The sequence below is a fragment of the Myotis myotis genome, unplaced genomic scaffold, assembly GCF_014108235.1.
Source record: "Myotis myotis isolate mMyoMyo1 unplaced genomic scaffold, mMyoMyo1.p scaffold_m19_p_10, whole genome shotgun sequence".
Lineage (NCBI taxonomy): Eukaryota > Metazoa > Chordata > Mammalia > Chiroptera > Vespertilionidae > Myotis > Myotis myotis.
This window is the reverse complement of record NW_023416314.1, coordinates 22,483,316-22,506,315: the sequence shown is the minus strand read 5'-3', so window position 1 is coordinate 22,506,315 and position 23,000 is coordinate 22,483,316. Positions and strand designations below refer to the sequence as shown.

The 23,000-nt window shown below is 40.8% G+C and overlaps 1 protein-coding gene and 1 non-coding gene across 2 annotated transcripts; both read left to right on the top strand.

The window, feature by feature from the left end:
- On the top strand, positions 1 to 22,553 carry CUNH11orf97 (chromosome unknown C11orf97 homolog). The gene is given in 5 exon segments (XM_036324676.1): positions 1 to 2,238; positions 2,241 to 2,438; positions 8,008 to 8,112; positions 18,273 to 18,398; positions 21,885 to 22,553. Coding segments are annotated over 5 exon segments (504 nt in total). The 5' UTR covers positions 1 to 2,168; the 3' UTR covers positions 21,890 to 22,553.
- On the top strand, positions 13,225 to 13,331 carry LOC118665641. Its single transcript, XR_004970718.1, has one exon. It is a non-coding gene; the product is annotated as a U6 spliceosomal RNA (small nuclear RNA).
- Positions 22,554 to 23,000: the final 447 nt, after the last annotated feature.

Below are 23,000 nucleotides of genomic sequence, written 5' to 3'. Positions count from 1 at the left end.
CCGCCCCCCTACATGCACAAATTTTTGCGCACCGGGCCTCTAGTTCAGATATAAAATAGGTCAGAAAATTAGAGGACAAATCAGGAGATCTAACATTCAAATAACAGGGTTCCAGAGAGAACAGAGAAAACAGACACTGCAATAAAATGATTTTTTTTTTTAAGTCTCTAAAGTGAAGGACATGAGTTTCTAGGTTGAAATGATCTACTGAATGCCCAGTAAAATTGTTGAAAATTTGACCCATATCAAGGTGTATCATCATGAAGTTTCAAACCAATGAAGACAAAGAGAAGATTCTCCAAGTTTCTAGAAAGAAAAAACAGGTTCTATACAAGAGATGAGGAATAGAATGACCGCAGAATTGTATGGTAGCAGTGGATTCCAGAAGACCATGGTGCAATGACTTTAAAATTCTGAGGAAAAATTCTTTCCAATTTAGAGTTCTTTATCCAGCTAGACCTCTACTTTAATAGAAAATAAAATAAAGACACTTGTAATCCTGTAAGGACTTAGACCTTTTATCTCCCATAGACCAGTTATCAAAGGGCAACTGGAGATACGCTCTTCCAAATAAGTGAATCAACCAAGAAAGAGAAAAAGATGGGATGCACAAGTAAGGGATCCAGTTCAGGCGAGGTATGATGGTGAAGGGAAATCCTTAGACAGCAGCTGTGCAACCACAGGTATACAGAGCAACCAACCAGTCCGGACTCTGAAGAGACTTTCTAGAAAAGATGAAATGGATAGAATTCCTCATGTGTTTGAACTTATTAAAATATTTACAGCCCTGGCAGGCGTGGCATAGTTGGTTGGGTGTCCTCCCGTGCATGGAAAGATTGCCGACTCAATTTCTGCTTAGGGCACATGCCTGGGTTGCATCTGGATCCCCAGTGCAGGAGACAGTGATGGATGTTATGTTCTCACATCAATGTTTCTCTCTCTCTCCTGCTCAATTCCTCTCTAAAAATCAATAAATTCTTCTTTAAAAAAAAGATTTACACAAGGACGAAGAGTGTGGGAATTGATTAGTGATATGGACATTAAAAAATCAAGCAAATTAAAAAACAAGGCAATTATTAACTCCAGGAAGGAAAAGGATATGACTTGGTGTGGCTGTCACTGGAGTTTACATAGTCATGATTATGTAAAATGCTCCAGCCAAAATTTTAGCTTATCTGTATTAGGAGGTGAAGGAGGCAGTAAGGATATGAATAGATGGTGAGCATGAATGATTGCTAACTTCTTGTCTTCCGTGGTAGAAAATCAACATACACCTAACATTGAAAAATAAAAAGCAGCAAAAGGAGCACTTGGTTATATGATTGTAAATAGTACGTTATCAGCCAAAAGAAGTGAAAGTGGCTGCCTCTGGGGTGAAATGGAGGCAGATGTGGTCCCCTGTATTTGGTTACCAGCCTTGTAGAACTCTTTAACTCTGTAAAATAATGCACATTTAGCTTTCATAAAATTAACACAGCATAATTCCCTCTTTTATATGGCTGCCAAAACACACACACACACACACACACACACACACACACAACCGCCCAAACAAACAAAAGCAACAAAACTCTTGGTTTTCCCATTTGCTATCAAATCAAATTTTTCTGAATTTGATTTCCTCACCTGTAAAATTGGTTGTTATATAGATTGAAATGGATTGTGAATACAAAAGTGCTTGGAAACTACAAGAGTTGTTTAACAACAACAACAACGATTAAAAACTTAGAATCCAAAAGTTGGGAATCCTCAACATTCATTTATTCCATCACGTTCTGTGTGCAGCAGGGAGCGAGACGCCATAAAGCATAACCTTACCCTCAACCCACCTGCCCAGTACCTGCCCCCGCTCCTACTTGTTCTGGGTGGCGATCTATTCTTTGGGCTTTGGTGCTAGACTTTTCTGAATTAGGATACCCGCTGTGTTGACTGGCCTCAGACCTTTTCCTTAGCTTTTTCTGAATCTTAGTTTCCCTACCCGAGAATAGTAAAGCCTCTCTTGCCAAACTGACGTGTGGAGCAAAGGAGAGATTGATGGCAAATCCTTTGCTTTGGTCAGTAGCTAAGCGCGGCCGGCTAACTTCAACGACTTCTTGGGCGCGCAGGACGCCTGGGGCGGGGGAGAAGCCGGCTGAGAGCTGCTGGGGGCGGGGAAGAGCGCAGTCACTATGGCAACCGGAGACGCCTCGCGTTCTCGGCCCCCTGCGGCGAAGCTGGGAAGGCCAGCCGCGAAGACGCCCGCGGCATGAGGGTGGAGGACTCGATGGTGGCGGCGCCAGAGGCGGGCAGCGACCCGCAGGAGCTTGGGCAGCCGGCTGGGCTGGAGTGCGGGGCGCGCGGGGAGCCCAGCGACGGCGGCCCCCGGGAGTCCCACAAACAGTGTGAGTTCCCCTGCAGCCGCGGACCCTGCGCAGAGGGACCTGCGGTGTGGAGAACCGGTGAGAGGAACCGGGGGTGGGGTAGGGGGGACCGGAGTGAGACTGGCTGCAGCCGGGAAGGTTTGGGAGGGCGGGGGTGGAGCTGCTGTTTTGGCAAAAGGAGAGGTGATGGCACTGTGGTGGAAAGCACCCAGGCCATTTCCCCCGGTAGCCTCCGACTTAATTGGCCCCGTCATTGGCCTGGAAGGTATTGGGGGGGAAAAATGTATACATAAAAATGTATCAAAATATAAAGTCATTAAAATGTCATATATATATATATATAGTAAATAATTCAATATATAAAATTTATACACGGAAACATGTAGATCATGTTTGCCAATTCCTTCATTTTACAGACCAGGAAACTGAGGTCTAGCCTAGAGGAAAGGAAGTGACTCTTCCACGGTCACTCAGCCAGTGCTGGAGAAATACTTCTGAAGCATCCATCTTATATAAAAACTGCTGTTTGAAATTTTAACCCTGCCATTTTGGCTCCTATAAATGCTTGCTGGCTTAAATAATAAGGAAAATAAGACTACTCCCAATCCAGAGAGGCCATAAACCTTCCCCAGATGAAGCTATCAGTGCTGGCACCAGGTCAGGCTTCCTTTGGTTGAGGTCTCAAAGCCCCAGCACACAGGTCTCTTTAAGAACTTGCAAAGGGGACCGGAAAACCCCATATTTGGGAGACAAAGAAGGTAAAAAGATATGAATAGGGAAACTTCCTCCATGTTGGGGCCCAGAATTTGAAATACAGTTTTCTCTCGGCCCATGCGTAATAATAATAATAATAATAATAATAATAATAATAATAATAAAGTGTAACTCCATCTCTCTAAGCATTGCTTGGTTCTTCTCCGGTCTTCTGTAACACTTCACACACATACACTCATCTCTTGGACTTTCAGTCCATAAATTACTACCTAATCCTTTTAGAATCTCACAATTTTAGGCCACGTTTTACCCTGCTGTCTCCTCCCTGCCCTGCCAAACGCACAGAAGGCAGTTCTGGTCCACAGTCAAGGCCGACGCCGTAGTAACTTGAGTCTGCGCCAGGTCGCAGTGCTCATCCATATTGTTCCATGGATTTACAGATGTTTCCCAGCCCCTGGCGCCCCACAGGTTTTCAGCAGGTGCTAAGGAATGATGATGGTGAAGATAATAAGCCGAAGAGGTTGGAATCCCAGCGGTTTCCAGCCCTTCTGCAGCTCCTTGTTGAGTCTCTGGAGAGCTGTCTCTGTTCCTGCAGCTACCTCCCAGCTCAGCGGTTCCCCGGAGGGAGAGTTGGGCTGAAGAGGCTCAGTCTCCCGCCCAGGGGATGACACACAGTCCTCCTGCAAGACCTCATCAAGAAGCCCCAAAACCTCTGCCTCCTGGTGAAAGGGCCTCTTCCCTCAGCATCAGCTTCCACTGTAACTGATTATATGCATTATTACTCGGCACGCAGAGGCCTTGCAGTGGTTCTCAACCTTCCTAATGCCGCGACCCTTTAATACAGTTCCTCATGTTGTGGTGACCCCCAACCATAACTGTAATTTTGCTACTGTTATAAATCGTCATGTAAATATCTGATATGCAGGATGTATTTTCATTGTTCACGACCCACAGGTTGAGAACCGCTGCCTTAGAGCAACTTAATTCAGTATATGGAAGTATTTAGTATATTTAAATAATTCCTTATTTTGACAAAGTTCTTATCTGGGACTCTTCTCATTAAAGATGCTAGAATTTAAAGGTTCTTTATTCCTGTGGCTGTAGGTGTAAAAGGTAGAATTAACCATTCACTCATCAACTCAACAAATACTGAGTCCTTACTTCACACCAGGCATTGGGCAAGTTGCAGGGAAGTGAGTAATGAATTGAGGCAGGAGTCTAAACTTTCTGGAAGCTCACAGAGTCCTTTAGAGTTCCCTCCTCAGCCTCCCCGAGAACCTCCTTTCAGGGCCTCAGCCTAAGTAGAGACAGGCTGTTCACACCCACACAAAATACTCTGTCAATTTTCAAATGTTTTCAGTCTATTTTTTGGAAAGGTCTGCAGTCTCTCTACAGCTTGCACTCCCTAATCACAGATATGTTCTCAAATCTACACAGGTAGAATATAGTCCTTTCCCATTAAAATGATATAATTTCATCCTTGAATTGTATAAAGGTTAATTTGAGCACCTATCAAATCTTTCATGGACTTCAGTGTTACCTTTAAAATAATTTGTAGCCCACACACCATAATGGTTGACCTCTTCCGATGCTCTCCAGTTTACTGAATCACTGAATCCAGTATTCTAGGTATGATCAGATTAGAATAGTATGTGGGACTATATCCTCCTTTGATCTGAACATGACACTCCTATTAAGGGGATCCAAAATTGCCTTAGCTGTTTTGGCAGACACATTATACTATTAATACATTAACAAAAGCAGTCTATGCCGTCCATAATTCCTAAATACAAGTAGGTATAGTTATCCCCCCCATACCGTCCTATGGATTTTAGCACTTCGTTCCAGGTATAGAAGTAGCCCTTTGAGTCCTGAGTTTGCCCTTCACCAAGTTGGTGCCATTCTCACATTTGGTTAGTTTGCTGGCATTTTCTGCATCCAAGTGCGCAAATTAGATGGTGATCTCAACAATTCCAAGAAGAGCCTCTAGAAGCCCCTGACCTGTCAATCAGCATCTATGACATGGGCATTCTGTCTCCTACAGATGCACTTTATCAAATGCCTGGCTGCAATGCAGATATGTTGTGGCCACATCTCCCTAATCTAGCTTGGTTAGTAATTTGGTTTTGGAAGAATCAGGTGGGCAAGACTTTTAATTTTTTCGATGAGTTTTGTGACTTTTGGAAGTTACCTACCCATAGGGTGATTGTGAGAAAGATATAATGTATGTATGATGCTTAGGGCATGGTAGCATTCAATAAATTGTAGCAATTGTTATTAGCTCCTAACAAAAAAAACAAAACAGTTTTATCTGAAATAATATTGTTTTCAGCAGTCCTTAACACAGTAATCACAGCTCCTCATTGTACTCACAATCAATCTGTTGACCAATTCATTCACAATGTTGGTAAAGAATCAACATTAAACTGCTGCTAGTTTTTTATTTTTCCCTCCCTCCCTCCCTCCCTCCCTTCCTTCCTTCCTTCCTTCCTTCCTTCCTTCCTTCCTTCCTTCCTTCCTTCCTTTCTTCCTTCCTTTCTTCCTTCCTTCCTTCCCTCCTATTTCTTTTTGGGGTCAGGAAATATTTGCTTATACTAGCTCCTCAAAACTTTAGTGATTTCCTATATAAATTCTTCTAGCAGCTGGGCTGAAATTGTCAAGAGACTTGAACTTAAGGCAGGTGGTCTCTTCCTCTTTACTAACCTGTTTTAGGCTCTTCTCCCTTCTTAGCTACATTTCTTAAAAGCTTTTCTGCCTAAATTTTAACCAAAAAAAATTTAAACCAAAGTTAAGCTGGAGTAATGCTGATCCCATCTCTCATTCCCATGACTCCTAGCTTTGGGGAAACAAGAATGAGATGCAGAAAGTATCTCTACCTTGTTCTTGTCTAAGGGTGTGTGGGGTCTTCATGACCAGGCATGACCCAGGGCCACGGCCAGAAGCAGCAGGTCCCTTGCCCCATTTGGGCCAGTCTGCACATAAGCCAAATTTATTCACTTGTGTTCTCTATTGGTTAGTTCGGAAAAGATGATGCATCTGCCATATCTTTGGGAGTTTAAAGCCAAATATTAAATAGCTAAATTATTTTATTGTTTAGGTGTTCCATGGTTCTTTGTTTTGAGCTTTTGAGTACTGAGACTAGAACTACTGGTTCCCTGACACTCTCAAGGCTTCATTGGCAGACATGCACATAGAATAGTCTTCAGCTCTATCCAATTTTTAAAAAATATATATATTTTTATTGCTCTCAGAGAGGAAGGGAGAGGGAGCGAGAGATAGAAACATCACTTATCAGCTGCTTCTCTCACACCTCCCGCTGGGGATGAGCCCATAATCCAGGCATGTGCCCTTGACCGGAATCAAGCCCAGGACCCTTCAGTCCCCAGGCCAACGCTCTATCCACTGAGACAAACCGGCCAGGGCGAGCTCTATCTAATTTAACAATGCTTGATACTATTTGAACACACATTTGCCAAGCATCTATTATTATGCCAAGCTGTGACTAAATAGACATCCCTGCCTTTAGGTTAGGTTATTTATGGTCTGGTAAGGAAGATATGTTACTAGTTATATAAGTAGTTGCATGTAAAATAAATAAAACCATATATAAATGGCAATAAATGAAATTAAAGAAAGAGGAGAATGCTATGAGGAGAAATAACCAGGAGCATTTTGAGATTGTGGAGTCAGGGAACTGCAATTTGCCTAGCCAGTGTGGCTCAGTGGTTGAACATTGACCTATGAACCAGGAGGTCACAGTTCAATTTCTGGTCAGGGCATATGCCAGGGTTGCAGGCTCAATCCCCAGTAGGGGGTGTACAGGAGGTAGCCAATCAATGAATCTCTCTCATCATTGATGTTTCTATCTCTCTCTCCCTGTCCTTTCCTCTCTGAAGTCAATAAAAATATTTTTTTTAAAAAAGGAAAAATTTAAGGCTACACCTGAAATTTGAATGGAAGTTCCCTGTGCAAATATACTAGGAGAACCACACTTTAGGCAGAGAAAATAGATGTGGGAATGGGCAAGAGGGCCATGTTACAGCTCAGAGAACAAGAGAGAAAGGCCAACAGGAGAGACTGGGGAGACAGACAGGGTCAGATAGCACAGAGCTGAAAAAAATATAGCTAAGGTACTTAGAACAAATAACACGGTTCTCCACCATTGCAGTGATGTCCTGTAGGGCCAGGTTCGAGGCCAGGACAAAGTCATAGGTCCATAGTGATTCACTACTACAGTTCAGGTTCAGTCTCTAAAAGTGATGCCTAAATAGTGCTGAGGCTGTTCTGTGATATATCTGCATTGGAGACTCCATGCACACATCTGAATTATCCGTTGCTATGTCCTTTGCCCCTAGCCAAATGCCTGGCACAGAGTAAGTTTTTAATAGGATTTTATAAAACAAATGAAAGCGTTCTTTTTTTTTTTTAATTATCACCCAAGGATATTTTTCCATTAATTTGAAGAGAGAGTAGAAGAGAGGGGGGAAGAGAGAGAAATATTGGTGTCAGAGAAACATCGATTAGTTGCCTCCTGCACGTGCCCTGTCCAGGCCCCTGGCCGGGGAGGACCTGCAGCCGAGGTATATGCCCTTGACCCCAATTGAACCCAGGACCCTTCAGTCGGCAGACCAGCACTGAGCCAGACCGGCTAGGGCTGAAAGTGTTCTTGAAGCTAATGAAGAAAACTCCATGTATTTCCACATAATACCTAAAAGAGGTATCTTAAACTACCCAAAAGTTCCGGAATTATATAACAGTATGAAGTCCCAAAAGAACGAGGAGATCTTCCCAAAACAGAGTCTGCAGGATTTATCATCTGCATTGATATAAAAGGATATGTCTTTTTTAAAAAATAATTACCCATATAAGTGTAATGGCTAGAAGGTTGGGAAGAATTCATGGTATGTAACCAACTTTGTTAATGTCTTTATAGGGAAGAAATTTTTATATTGTGAGCCACACAAGAGAATTAAGGAAGTACTGGAAGAAGAACTCTATATTAAGAGAGATGAATGCCACATTAAAAATACACCTGCAGGTAATCTCAGAGACAAATGTGTGTAGAGTATTTGTGAAATGGATATGAAATTGCCTATTTGATTGCAGAGTGATTATTTATTGCAAAATCATGACTATCAAAAGAAAAATGGTTCTTTGAGGAAATTATTGAGCTAATTTTATAATTATTTGCCTATGCCCAAATAAGCTGTTATATATAGAAGAAAAAATTATTAAATATCAGTATCTACATTGCTATCTCAGGTTTTTTGAAGTGATTTCTATTTAATGACAAGCAGAATTTTTCCCCAACTGCCTGAAAAACACAACATCTTTGATCTTTATCAGCATAGGTATGACCAATAACAGTGGTCCCAGCGTTAGATTTCATCAAAAGCAGATTGCTGGAAACTGGCTCAGTAGGTCTGGGGTGGGGTTCAATAATTTGCATTTGTATCAAATTCCCAGGTGATGATGCTGCAGGTCAAGGGGCCCTGCTGTGCAAATCACTGACCCAGAAGAATCTAAGTCATTTAAATAAGTCAACTTATCTAAGGATTTATTGCACATACAGATGGTGTATGAGTTATATGGTATGAGAGCTTTCACTGGTGGTTCACTGGGGGAAAAGACATGCTCTAGAATCCGAATCCCTCACAGATGTAATTTCGAAACAGCTGGAGCCCCTCATTTTCACAGTTCTTTCTTAGTGATTACTAGGTGCATACTTCATGCCCTTCAAATCATCAGTTTTTTATAGAAACTCTCTTGGGTACCAGCATTGCTGGGAGAAATAAAAGAATTGAAAACATGACTCTGAGGATTGTTGAACACCCAGCAGGTAAGGCCTGAATTCTCTAAAAATCCCTACGAGCAGACACTGCAGGCCACAAGGTGCATAATTTCAGACTCCTGACGTATTTGCTCTCTTTTTCAAAACCAGCCAGAGAAACATCTTTTCAGGTCTCCCATGTCACTGAGTCTTACAGAATGAGAGAGCTGCAAAGTGGGCAATTTTGCTCATGTGGTATCTGGAAGGAGAGTTACAGTCTAGTTTGAACTCCTGTGAATGGATGGAGAATGACCACTAACCTGTTTCCCCGAAACCCAGACTACATACCATTTTCCTGGTGGTTAAACACTGTTTAAGTCTATACTATTATATTTGGGGTTTACTTTCATTTATACACTTATAAATTTATGATTTATATACTATTTGGATGTCATATTAATCTTTTTAAATATATATATTTTTATTGATTTCAGAGAGGGAGAGAGAGATAGAAATATCATTGATGAGAGAGAATCATTGATCTGCTGCCTCCCACATGCGCCCCACTGGGGATCGAGCCTGCAACCCAGGCATGTGCCCAACTGGAATCAAACCATGATCTCCTGGTTCATAGGTCAAAGCTCAACCACTGAGCTATGCCGGCTGGGCATATGTTGTATTATTCTTACTGTATATAGTTGATTATAAGACAGGCTACATGAATAGGAAATATCATTTGGCTTATAAAATTCATTTTTATAGGCAATCTCTTCAAATATGTTCAAATAAAATAGAGAATGCGTGGGCTGCATTTTAATAATATCCATTAGAGGTGGCAGAGAGATACTATTTTAGCCTAGAAATATTTTTCAAAGCTGAAAATAAATTCTTTAAGGTTAAGTTTTAAAGGGACTCTACTTATGGAAAACAAACTGCTATTTTTTTTTCTTTTTCTTCTTCTTCTTTTTTTTTAAATGGCTGAAAGCCCCATGCCCTTGGCCACAAGCTTAGTCTCAGAGTGTTGGCAGCTCTGGGCCAGCCACCGGACCTGCTGGTGCAGGGTTATTGTGACGCAGTTCTTTAAATACATGGTGAAGTCATGGCTTCTCTTCCTGAAAACACAGCTTGTTACCCACACCCAGAATTCTGCACAACACTTTTAGGGATTGGACGGCTCTTATAGATGTTGAGAGAGTTTAGTACACTTGACCCATGGTCTCCACTTCTTTATTTATCCTTTGTTCCTCTACCCATTTCAATTAGGTTTTTACTTCCATGAATCCAGGATAACTGTTCCCTTCCAGTTTTCAAATGGCTTTCCTCATGAAGATCAAATCCAGTGATCTTGAAGATCATATACAATCCACAGACTCATCAAACGCGCCTTTTCTGTAGCATCTGACACATTGCTTACTCCTTTCCTGTTAAAACACGTTCTCAAGTAGCCTCCAGGCTACCGTGCTCCAATCTCCTGGTTTCATTCATACCACTTTGGAGAATTTTTGCTCTAAACTTTGGAGAATTCAATCACAGGCCCTATTCTCTATTAACACTGACTCCCTGGGTGGTCGTATCTAATCATATTGTACTCCAAGATTGATCTCTCTAGCTTCTGCTTTCCCCTAAAATCCCAAACGCCTAATTAACTTTCCACTTGGATATCTAATAGTTCTTCAAACCTAACAGGCCCAGACAGACTCATGTTCTTAGTCTAGCTTTTGAAATCCCACTCTTCAACAGGTCCGACCTTCTCAAGAAGCGGTACCACCATTCACTCAGTGGATTATGCCAAAGACCTAGAGGTCAAATCCTCAAACTTCACATCCTGTCCATCAACTGATCCTGTTGAATCTACATTTGAAATATAGCCTAAATTTCCCCAACTGCGGCCTTGCCCAAGCCTCCATCATCTCTTGTAGGCTCAACAGTAAAATCCTGTAACAGCTTCTACTGTCATTTATTCTCTGCACAGAAATCAGAGGGACCTCTTACATGTAAATCTTCGCACATCACCTCCAAGCTCAACACTCTCCAATGGCTCCATATTAGTCTTTGTTTACGTTTTAATCTCTTTGTATGGCCAACTCACCTCTCTGAACTCATCTCCTATGCTTTCCTAATCCACTTTAGCCACACAGGCTTTCTTGATATATTGGAGCAGGCCAAACCTACTCTCCCCCCGCCCCCCCGCCCCCCGGCCCCACCACACACACATACTTTTACACTTCACTTAGACCATCAAATGTCTTTCTCTCTCTTCATTCAAATTTCACTTCAAATGTCATTCACTTGGAGGTAACCTCTCTACCAAGTTAAAATGAAAACTACCCACCCTCCCAAGTTACTCTCTAAGCCAGCGGTTCTCAACCTGTGGGTCATGACCCCTTCACAGGGGACGCCTAAGACCATTGGAAAACACGTATATAATTACATAATGTTTTTGTGATTAATCACTATGCTTTAATTATGTTCAATTTGTAACAATGAAATTGGGGGTCACCACAACATGAGGAACTGTATTAAAGGGTCGTGGCATTAGGAAGGTTGAGAACCACTGCGGGAGCCTTTATATTACTTTCTTCTTTCTGCTTTTTTCTATCACTTCCTGAATTATATGTTAATTTGTGTACTCCATTATTGACTCTCCCACTAGAACATAAGCCACCTGAGGACAGAGTCTCTATTTTACTTACCACAAATTCTCACAAAGCCATGTGCTGTAGCTGTTATGGCTTTTTTGAGATATATTAGTAGTGTTACCCATTTTTATGGATGAGTAAACTAATATTCTGAGAGGTTTTTTTACTGTCCAAGGTTATGCATTAAGTAAGTGGCAAAACCGAATTCCAAATTCAGGTCTGACCCCAAATGCAGTTGACTTTCTTGATTGATTGTTTGATTGACTGACTGATTGATTGATTGATTTTAGAGGGAGAGAGAGAGCAAGGGAGAGAGAAAGAGAGAGAGAGATTTGTTGTTCCACTCATTTATGCATTAATTGGTTGATTTCTGTAATACTCTAACTGGGGATCGAACCCACAACCTTGGCCTATTGGGACGACGCTCTAACCCACTGAGCACCAGGCCAGAGCACCATTGACTTTCTATTCACTGTAGTGCCTCCTGTGACATATTATGGCTAAATCTAGTGGCTTGGGATTTCTGCAACATTTGACATAGTTGATGGCTCTCTCCTTAACCCTTCTTCCTTCCTCAAATTCCTTGATACTAAAATGTCCTCATTCTTCTTTTCTCTGGATAGTCCTTCTAATCCTCCTTTATGAATAATTTTAAATCACCCCCATTTTTAAATGTGGATGTTTGCCAGGGTATTACCCAGAATCTTCTCATCTTGTTTCATGAGTTCTCCCTGAATCAACTCAGCTATTCTCGTAGTTTCCTCTACTATATCACTGCCATGCTTCTGAAATCTGTGTCTCCAGGCTAAATCTCTCTTCCCAGATGTCCCATAAGTACCTAGGGTCCGCGTCCAAAATTAAACTCATACCTCTCCCCATTGCTCTTCCCATGTGTCACCCATCCCAGTGAATGCCATGGCCTGTTATCCAAGTCTAGAACCGGAGAGCCATCCTCCATCCCACTCCAGATCACCGTATCCCGCATCTCATTAGGCTATCAGGCCTATTTTAGCTTGGCTCAGGATCCAAACTGTTGGCTCATATGCTAGCTCCTTCTTGTAAACATATGGACATATTTATTTGTTCTGCATTGTGTTTTTTAAATATATGAATGAGTTGTCGACATTTTAAATAATCTAGATTTCTAGATTATCTTGGGTGAAGAGAAAGAAAGATGTGACAACAGAGTCGACATTCGCAGTCACACTGTCCCTGCTGGCCTCTCCACCCAACTGTTAAACGTTGCTCACCCAGTTCCGCAGTCAAGTGGGGTCTATCACATGCTATTCAATGTTTACACATTCACTGCAGACTTCCTCTTCTTGTGGTAGAAATAGGGAAAAAGTATTTCTCTGCCATTCATGCTTCCAGTAAAAGTAGAAAGAAAATAAGACGGGAAGAGCCAGTTAGTTTTTACCCCTGACTTTACTTCCTTATGTTACCTGCCTGGTTTTGCCCTCTCTCAGAAGTTCTCTCAGATAGAGAAGCAATATGTTCTATTTCTTAGATACACCCCAGTCTATCTCAGTTCTAGGGGCCCCAGGGTATATACGTGTATCCGAGCACGTTTGTGGAGCTGTGTATGCATTAGTTGGTTCATCTGAATTTTTAAACAATCAACTTCACAGGCTCTCACAGTGATACGGTTGCTGAAGGTGAGATTCCAAAAAGTGTCCAGACTGGGCTTCCCCTCAATCAGTGATAAAGCACCTACACATGGGCACATAAGAAAGTGCATGGCGTGCTCGCTTCGGCAGCACATATACTAAAATTGGTACAATACAGAGAAGATTAGCATGGCCCCTGCGCAAGGATGACACGCAAATTCTTGAAGCGTTCCATTTTTTTTTTAAAAAAAGGAGACATATGTAATACTCTTTGTAATACTTTAAGCAATAAAAATAAATAAATAAATAAATAAATAAATAAATAAATAAATAAATAAATGAAAGAAAGTGGATGGAGGTAAACCTACTGCAGAGATGATGCCATCTGTTAAGAGGGGGGTTTGTCCCAAAGTTAAGCACCTCACATTATATCACGTTTTAATTGTGACTGAGTTAATAATGTCAAGTATCCAGAAGCATTACATTTAAATTATTTATGTGCTTTTTCTCTTTTTCTTTGGTTGGTAAATGATCAAAAGTTTTCTCTCCTTTGGTTGAGTGAAATTGGTAAAAAATCAATAAAAAAAATCAGGAGATCCAGAAGTTAGGTGTTATGGACATCTAACAGAGTGAGCAACACATTTCTTTTGGGGTGCTGTTGTTTGGGTAGAAACAGGAGACTCGGGATAAGGAGCTGTGCAGTCTCTCGGGGCCCTCAGCTGCACGCGCTGTCCCATCTGTTCTTGTGGCTGTGTCGTAACATCAGTTAACAAGAGCTGCGAAGATGGTGCAGTGGCCAAGATGTCCTAGGTGGTGGTTGCTGTGTCCCCATACTTGGGTTTAGGGAATGGCATCAGTGGCCACAGAAAAAATGGGCTTCCAGGCCTTTAAACCTTCTCTTCTTTGGACTTTTGATTTTTTCCCCAGGCTCCTGAAGCAGAGACATATGGGATCAGTAAGAAGCATTGGATGCTGTGGTGAGGGGTGAGGTAGATGAAGGGTGTCTATATATATGATGGTGATGATGGGAACACTAATTATTATCATAATGACTATCATTCACAGTGTGTCTTCTGGACATGAGAGTGTTCACAAATTATCTCTCTTAATTCCTGTAACAACCCTGTGCTCTTATTATTCCCATTTTGCAGATCTGGAAGGCGAGGCTCAGGGAGGTTCAGTGACTTGCCCATTGTCACACATTGAAATAGCTGATATTTGAATGCAGGCTCTTAACCATTGAGTTATATTGTCCCTCTTAAAAAAAACAGGACTACGTTACAAATAGTACTCTCTTCAGTTAACACACACACACACACACACACACACACACACACACACACACACACACAACAAAACCAACACCAAAACAAAAGTTGGCACATTTCCCCAGTTTCAGCCTCAGTTTAGATTCAGAACGGAGGTTTCATCACACACATTCCTGACAGGTGAGAACAGGGCCAGGACCTACAGAAAGGTTCTCAGCGTCCTGGAAAAAAAGAAAAGAAATGCAATTTTCTGATCAGATCTCCTGTCAGGTGAAAATGGAATTTGGGGCAACTTATGGAACTTTCTGGATATATGAGAATTTAACAGACATCATCATTCACATGTTTTTAGTGATTCCCTGAAGATTTCCCCCTCCTTACAACTTTTTAAAAAGAAGAGGTACGTTTGGGAGGCATGCATTATGGAATGATTTATCTTAAAATGATTTCTATGTTTCTAAGAAATTCTACAGAGGACTTTGCAGAAATAAAACTAATATTCTAATTTCATGTTTTCACATTGCAAGACCTTTTGTATTTTTCTGGCTAAGAACTTTAGTAAGTAGTCATGATAAATTTGATTAATGAAGCTTCCTGGTTTCCTCTTCCACATTTCCTTTCCCAATGACTTTCAATAGTGTCCTGCCAAATCCATTCATCTGTGTCTCTGTGTGTGTTAATGCACGGGAACTTAATTTAGAGTCTGGTTTATTTATTATGTTTAGTACCAACTGAGAAAATGTAAAATGTTGCTCAGTGAGAGTGGAAATGTTTGTTATTTGTTAATTCATTAAACAAAAATGTTTCGTTTACCTACAATATGCAAGGAATTTACTCCATGCCAAAGGCATGTCAAGATAATTACAGAGCCTGGAAGCCAACAAACATAAATTTAAATCACTTACATTTTTCTTCCTCTGATCAGATCCTTCCGTGTTTACACAAAGGAGGCATAGATGACATGGCTCTAAACTGGCTTTTCAGGCTCTGGTGTTTATTGTGCACAGTCCAGAGATAGCTGAAGGGAACACATGTATTTTTAAAGGGTGAGCTTTCCCTCCCTGAGAGACCAGGCCAGGCCCCACTGGCTGCACTTCCCAGCATAAAGGCATGGTTTAGTAACTTTAAAATTCAGAATAAAAACACACCTAAGCCCTAGCTGTGTGGCTCGGTTGATTGACTCGTGTCATTCCATACGACGAAAGGTTGCAGGTTCATTCCGGTCAAGGCACACACCTGGGTTGCAGGTTCAATCTCAGGTCAGGGCGAGTAGGGGAGGCAACCGATGTTTCTTTCACATTGATGTCTCTCTCTCTCTCTCTTTCTCTCTCATCAATTAACATATCCTCAGGTGGGGATTAAAAAAAAACACATACCTCAAAAGGTCTCTGACTAGAAAGGGCTGGGGGCATGAGAGGAGGAGAAAGAAGAATGTCTAGAAGATTCTGAGCTTCGAGAAAGAATTTAATTCCTCTTGGAGCTTCTCTCTTGTGCCTGCTGCCCTTTTCCTATTCGGGTCCAGCTGCCAACACAGGTCTCTGGCGCTGCCCCCCTTTGTGTTCCTTCCTCCTCCTGGCATGCACGTGGCCATGACCATGGCTGGAGCTGAGGGAGCTGGATTTCTCTTTAAAGAGGCAGCTGCTTCCCAGGGTATCCGCGCTTCTTTCCAGATGAATATATCATCTTTCTCCAGTGGAACATATCACATATCATCTTTCATAACTTCTTCATCCAAACATCACATCAAAGTAATGCTATTTTTTTCCAGCAGCCTCTACGCTTGAGTACAGTACATGCTTATGCACATATTATCCTTCTAGGGTGTTTTTTTTTTTTTTTCATGCATTTCTGAAAATCTGCATTTCAGGTATTTTTCCTATTTACTTGTAAACTTCCAGCTATGCCTGTGATTGCATCCAAAAGACCACAACTAAATCAGACTAGTGCAGGTCTTCTATCGAATTGGCCATGGTTTTATTACATAGTTCTACCAACTGATTTTAAACTGTATTCCATTTACCTGACATTCCCATAGTGGAGAACAAATCTAAATCTTCTTCCTTGGTCTCTTACGGGGTGCTTTGCACAGGGGGTATTTAATCATCGTTTGGGGACTCCTAGATCTGAGAGTATACTATCCAGAGGCTGGTGAGCAGCCCTTTTCTATCTCTAGATTTGATGGAAGAAGAGGAACCTGGTTTGAATGGTGGGGGAAGATTTAGGTTAGATACAAGAAACAACTTAAACCTTGTAAGTCTTGACAGAAGGAGATTGTGGAGTTTTCCTTGAAGGTCTTTGAAGAAGAAGGAAGAAACTAATCTTGACAGATAGCTTCAGCTGCTCTATTCAGGGGAGGGAAGGAGAAGCAAGTGTTGACATTCAGCTCAGAGAATTAGCTCAGTCACGATGCCCCTAGAAATGGAATCCAAGTCCATACTTGGACCGGAAAATTGTTTCCCTTTCCCAAATAATAGCTTCTATTTATTAAGTGTAGAGCACTTTTTCTCCATTTTATCCCAGGCCTATAATAAGCCTTTAGGGTAGTTATTATCATCCCCATTTCATAGACGAGGAGACTGGGACCTACTGGGTTAAATAACTTGCCCAAAGTCATACAACTGGTAGGTGGTGGAGCAGAGACTAAAATCCAGATCTCCTACCAACTCAAAGGCTGTGCCCCTAATTATTACATGGTATGAAATCCTTTAGCGAGGGATTGGATGTCCGCATGGATGCCCGTGGGCATCCTGGGATCGTAGAAAATGTTTGCCATTGAAATTTGCAGCTTCCAAAATGGGAAAAACAACTTGGGCGCTAACCTGAATTCACGACCTTACTCGACTTGGGTCACAGGTTTCTACACAGTAGATTTTCACCAAATTTGTGTTGACTGACTCTGAAAACGGACTAATTGTCTTTAGGATAGGAAGGAAAGCCCAGTGCAAATCATTACTAAACCAATGCTTATTGAATGGTATCAGGATTTAAGCCTCTAATCTGCCAATGTGTAGACAGCACATTCCAAATATTTTGCTATAGTGTTTTCGAATGAGTTTATGTTTCTTTAAAGGGGAGATTAAACAGCATCTAGTTATGACTTTTAGAAGATTATTGAACCTACTGGATGAATTAATGTGATCACTTTGGGTTATATTATTTTTAGAAATATTTGCACTTCTAAGAAAAAAAGAAGGGTCTCTTACCCTTTGACACAGCATGGAGGGTCATGGAGAGCATTATGCAAAGCAAAATAAGCCCATCAGAGAAAGACAAATATCACATGACCTCACTCATACGTTGAATCTAATGAACAACACAAACTGATGAATAAAATAGATCCAGAGAAATAGAAGCATAAAACAGACTGTAGTATCTCAAAGGGAAGGCAGGGGAGGGTGGGAAGTGATCAACCAAAGAACTTGTATGCATATATAGATAACCCTTGAACAGAGACAATGGTGAAGACCTAAGGCCAGGGACGGGCTGGCTAGAAGGAGTCAATGGAGGAAAAAAGGGGACATATGTAATACTTTCAACAATGAGGATTTAATTTAAAAAATCAGAATCAGACAAAGTTGACGGAATGAAATCTATATCTTAACTATTATATATTCTTGATCTTTCTGCATTTTATTACTTATATTTCCATATTGGGTTTTCATCTACTTCTTAAGGATCAAATTAAATGATCTAATTAAGCACTGTAGAGGTTTAACTGCATAAGGAATAATGCAATGAATGAACTGGAATAAAAGATTAAACAAATAATAAAGACCTTTGGTCTGATTAATCTAACCATATAAACTGTCACCCAAATGACTGACAAAAATAATTAGCACATAAATATTTTAAAAATACTTTGTGCTAAAACGAGAATAAGCTAATAATCATCTTGCTTTTGAAAATGTTAACAGTGGCCCTGGAAGGGATTTGGAGCATCAAAAGGAATTTCCCCGTGGGAGGCTTGAAGCCAGGACTGCCCAGCAGAAACACGTTACTGCCACAAGCCAAGTACTATTCGAGGCACGGAGGGCTGAGAAGTAAGACCCCAATACCCCGACTTCCTGCAAGGCCCTAAAGGCACAGAACAGGTTACACACCAGTGGTATATGCTTTAGTCAAAGTTCTCAATCAAAATTCAATCTTCTTTTGCCTTGCTTCTCTCTGGTTACTTTTAGGTTAGCCACATTGCCTCATTGTGGAATTTAAACAGTAACAGTGCAGCTAACCAACTGACCCCATGTATGCAACGGACGTTCATGCTCTGAGTTGCATTTCTCTTTCCTTTGCTTTGTATTAGCCACGTAAGAGACTGTAGCACGCAGTCAGCCTCAGTGGGGAGGAATCTTGCTTCCTGATGGATGACCTTTGTTTACCAGTGGAAATGGGGAGAGGGGGGTGAGGAAAGTAAGGGAGAATAAGGCAACCGCTTTGCTGGGCTCCCTTGATTTCACCCTATTTTACATAGGAGGCCACCAGTCTGGGTGCAGTGCACTGCTCCTCACAGACATAACGTTTAGAACAAAATATTCTTCATTCTTCACTGTCACAGCCAGTGTCTGCCAGGAACACTTGTGGCAGGATGTGGAGAAGGCAGGGGTCTTGACATGGAAGCACAAGCAGTGTCCAGGTAGTCTAGGGACATGAAACTGGGTATACAAATCCTAAAAATATCTCTACAATTAGGAGGTTACCCCAGAGTGAGAAGAGAGAAGGGGGTAAGTGCCAAGCTCGGGGTTACTCAAGTGAGATTCATAATAGCACATGCTGTGTAGCACTTACGATTCTAGATTCTTCACATATATTAATCTTTCTCATCTTTACAACAATCACATGACACAGGTACAGTTCATTTCACAGATGAGAAATTGAGGCACAGAAAGGTTGAATAATTTACTAGAGTCACTCAGCTAGTCAGTGAAAGTGCTGATATTCAAACCCAGGCAGCTAGTCTTCGTGGCTTTTAACCACTAGGCAAGACTGCCTCTTTGAGACAAACAGTGACCAAGCCTGGGTGTCTGTTGAACCTGGAGTACAGTGAGAGGTCAGCAAAAGTGGGACAAAGGAGAAGGGTTCCCAGGGAGACAGCCTCTGGAATATGAAATCAGTAGAAAGAAAATACTGCCACTAAGAAACTAAGACACAAGTGAATACAATCAAATAAACAGAAACCCTTGCTGCTATAGGAGATTCATGTAGCGAAAAGGAACCAGTATGGAGACCTGGGTTTAATAGGTAGTAATAGCCACCATTTACCATGTGGCAGGCCTGGCAGTGTCTTATATAGTTCTGTAATCCACATGATCCCATGAGATGAGATGTTTAATCTCCGTTTTCCAGGTGAGAAATGAGGCATAGAGACATTGCCTTACCCAAGATCCCATGTCTAGGAGGTAGCGAGGACAGAACTACAAACTCTGTGTCCACCCAACTTCTGAGACTATACTCTGAATCACTGGGCCATCATGGCAGAGACTCCAGTCACTGGAAAACAAGGGTGGAACGAGTCGTGGTGATTAAACAGGCACAATGCCAGGGCTATGGGATTGCAGGGTTAGAAGTTGGGAGGCAACTACACTCAGAATCTACAAAGATATCTGTGTCATGAAGCAATGGTTGATTCAACCCAAGTCTGGGCCACGTGCCCATTGGGGGCTGTTGATTTCAACTTTCCACCCAAGTTGTCAGGTCCACTTACAGTGGGTAAATCCATCATTCCAAGCAAACTTGTAAAGCAATTTATTTTCAAGGTGAATAATTTTCTAAATGCCGTGTTACAAGACTGGTTTGAAAAAACAAAATTACCTTCATTTGAAGACATAAAATAGATTTACCCAATTCCTCAATTGGGGACATATGATTTAAAAATATGTTTCATTTTGACCATAATTGCATTACTTCCATCCATACAATGTAGGAGAGGCTTGTTCATGGCTCCTGCTCGTTGTTACTCACCCAGACTGCCTTCCTAGGAGGCCTCAGCCCTCTGTCTCCAGCCCATGTCAAGCCCTTATAGTGATCATGTTACCATATGTAACTGTTACGGTTATCTATCTTTGCTTCACATCAGTAAGCTGCCAGCCACATTTTGCCATAAGAACTGCCACTATCTGTATACAAATTATAACTGATTGGTCAATATGAATCAGACCAATAACTAAGAATAAAACATTTCTCATCATTAATGAAAAAAGGTAGAGAGGTACAAGGCACAGAAATAACATGGATGAACAAAATCTACAGGTAACTCAAAATTTGATCAGTAGTAATTCATACACTATCAGAAGCTCATGAAGGCAGGAACTGTGTCTCTTTGACTCACCATTGTGTATCTAGAACAGTGATGGCGAACCTATGACATGTGTGTCAGAGGTGACACGCAAAGTCATTTTTTTGGTTGATTTTTCTTTGTTAAATGGCATTTAAATATATAAAATAAATATCAAAAATATAAATCTTTGTTTTCCTACGGTTGCAAATATCAAAAACTTTCTATATGTGACATGGCACCAGAGTTAAGTTAGGGTTTTTCAAAATGCTGACACGCCGAGCTCAAAAGGTTCGCCATCACTGATCTAGAACTTAGCACTGGGCCTGACAGGCTAAGTGCTCAATCACGTTTTGTCACGAGAATGACCAATGAATGATGAACCGGCACATGTGTGATGAATGCATACTATATGTTCAGAATATTCTTGCTGCTAACTCACATCTCCCCTTCCACAAAAGTATAGGGTGTTCCACCACTTGAGACTGCTAAATTAAACAGAATGCCGATAACAGAGGGAAAAGCAAGGGAACCTATTGACTTTAGTGTGTGAACCATGATAAGTTTCACGTATCTTACAAACACCTTTGAACTAATGCTTTCAAAGAGAGGTTTTCCAGGGGTTACAATATTTCCAGGAACTTCTCCTATAAAATGTACTTCACCTAGATAGTCCAATCAGTCCTCACTTGTCATCTTTTTTTTTTTATTATTATTCACTTGGGCTTCTTTCCTCTTTCTCATGAACAACACAATCATTGCAGCTATGACTTTTCCAATATTTCATGCACATTATTTTAAATTTAGAATTACGATCATCCATTTGTAGCTCGAAAACACATTTCTGTTAGAGACTGCAAACAGATGTTTCACTTTCACCATCCTCACAAGTTTCATTTATTTTCTTTGATCAATTGCCTTGTCAGTCTGTGGCGTGTGAAAACAACAAGAAGTTGTCTAGCCCAGTGCTTCTCAAGCTTCAATGTGCCTACAGATCACATGGGTCTCTTATTAGAATTCAGATTCGGAGGCTGTAGGTCTGGCCAGGTCTGACATTCTGTGCTTCTAACGAGCCCCCATGGTAGGAGGAGTGGTTTCTCAGTCACTTGGGTCATGTGGGTGTGGCTTTTACATTCTGCTCTACGAAATGAAGTACATTTGGGAACAGATCCAATTTAGATTAAAGTGGGGTTGGGTTTAAAGGGCGTTTCCCCAGAGTGAAAATTTACTTACTTATTCACATTTTTCTTTACTTTAGGATAAGAAGAATACATTTTTCCATTGAGAAGAAACCTCTTTCTCCTAATGTCTGAAAGACAGAGAAGAAACCCCAAACTTGTTTCACAGTTTAAGATGTGTAAAAAAGTGTCTATAAATTTTATTATTGGTATTAATTCCTATCTATAAATTAAGCCAAAGTTATCACAGACTATTGGTAAAGCTTACTAAGCACCTGAAAACAATGAAAAAATAAACTTATTTTTAGTTGTCACAGTTGGGATACTTTGGGCTTCTAATTCAGATTATTTTATTAAATATGTAAAGCATGATAAAACAAAGGCATATTTATTGTCTTTACTTCAAACAAACATAAACCTAAATCTTTCATTAGGGTATCATTATTCATCCATTAAAACAAAACAAAACAAAACAAAACATCCATTCAGCTATGCCTATACAGGTAAGTGAATAAATAACACAGATGAAAAGTCTCTGGCTCAGAAACAGTCGTTTTAGTGCTAGCCTTGGTAGAGTCCTTCATTTTTCTAGAATTTGTCCACTAATTATTAAGCAGCCAGAAGTTTATGGAGAGATAAAAAAATATTTTACTAATACTCCTGGGTTAAAAAGAGGTTAAAAGAAGGGGGAAGATCAATCTCTTCCCCCACCCCACCCCCAGTTGTCAAAAATAATATATATGTAGTTTAAAAAAAAAAAGGAAAATAAAGGAAAAAAAATCTGTAATTCACTTCCTGGAAACAACCATTGATAGCATGTTGATACATTTTAACATTTTAATTCTTTTTTCCTATGAATATGTTTCAGTTTACATGTTTGAAATCACATTTTATACTATTTATATTTATTATCCCTTTTAAATTTTTATTTATGTATTAATTTTAGAGAAAGAAAGGAAGTGTGTGTGGGAGAGAGAGAGAAAGAGAGAGAGAGAGAACATGCATTTGTTGTTCCACCCATCCATGCATTCACTGGTTGACTCTTGTATGTGACCTGACCAGGACTGAACCTGCAACCTTGGCATAGGGAATACACTCTAACCAGCTGAGCTACCCGGCCAGAGCTGAGCTGTTATCCCTTTTAACATAACATCGTATAATTTCCCATTCATTAAAATTTAACTCTAAATAATTAT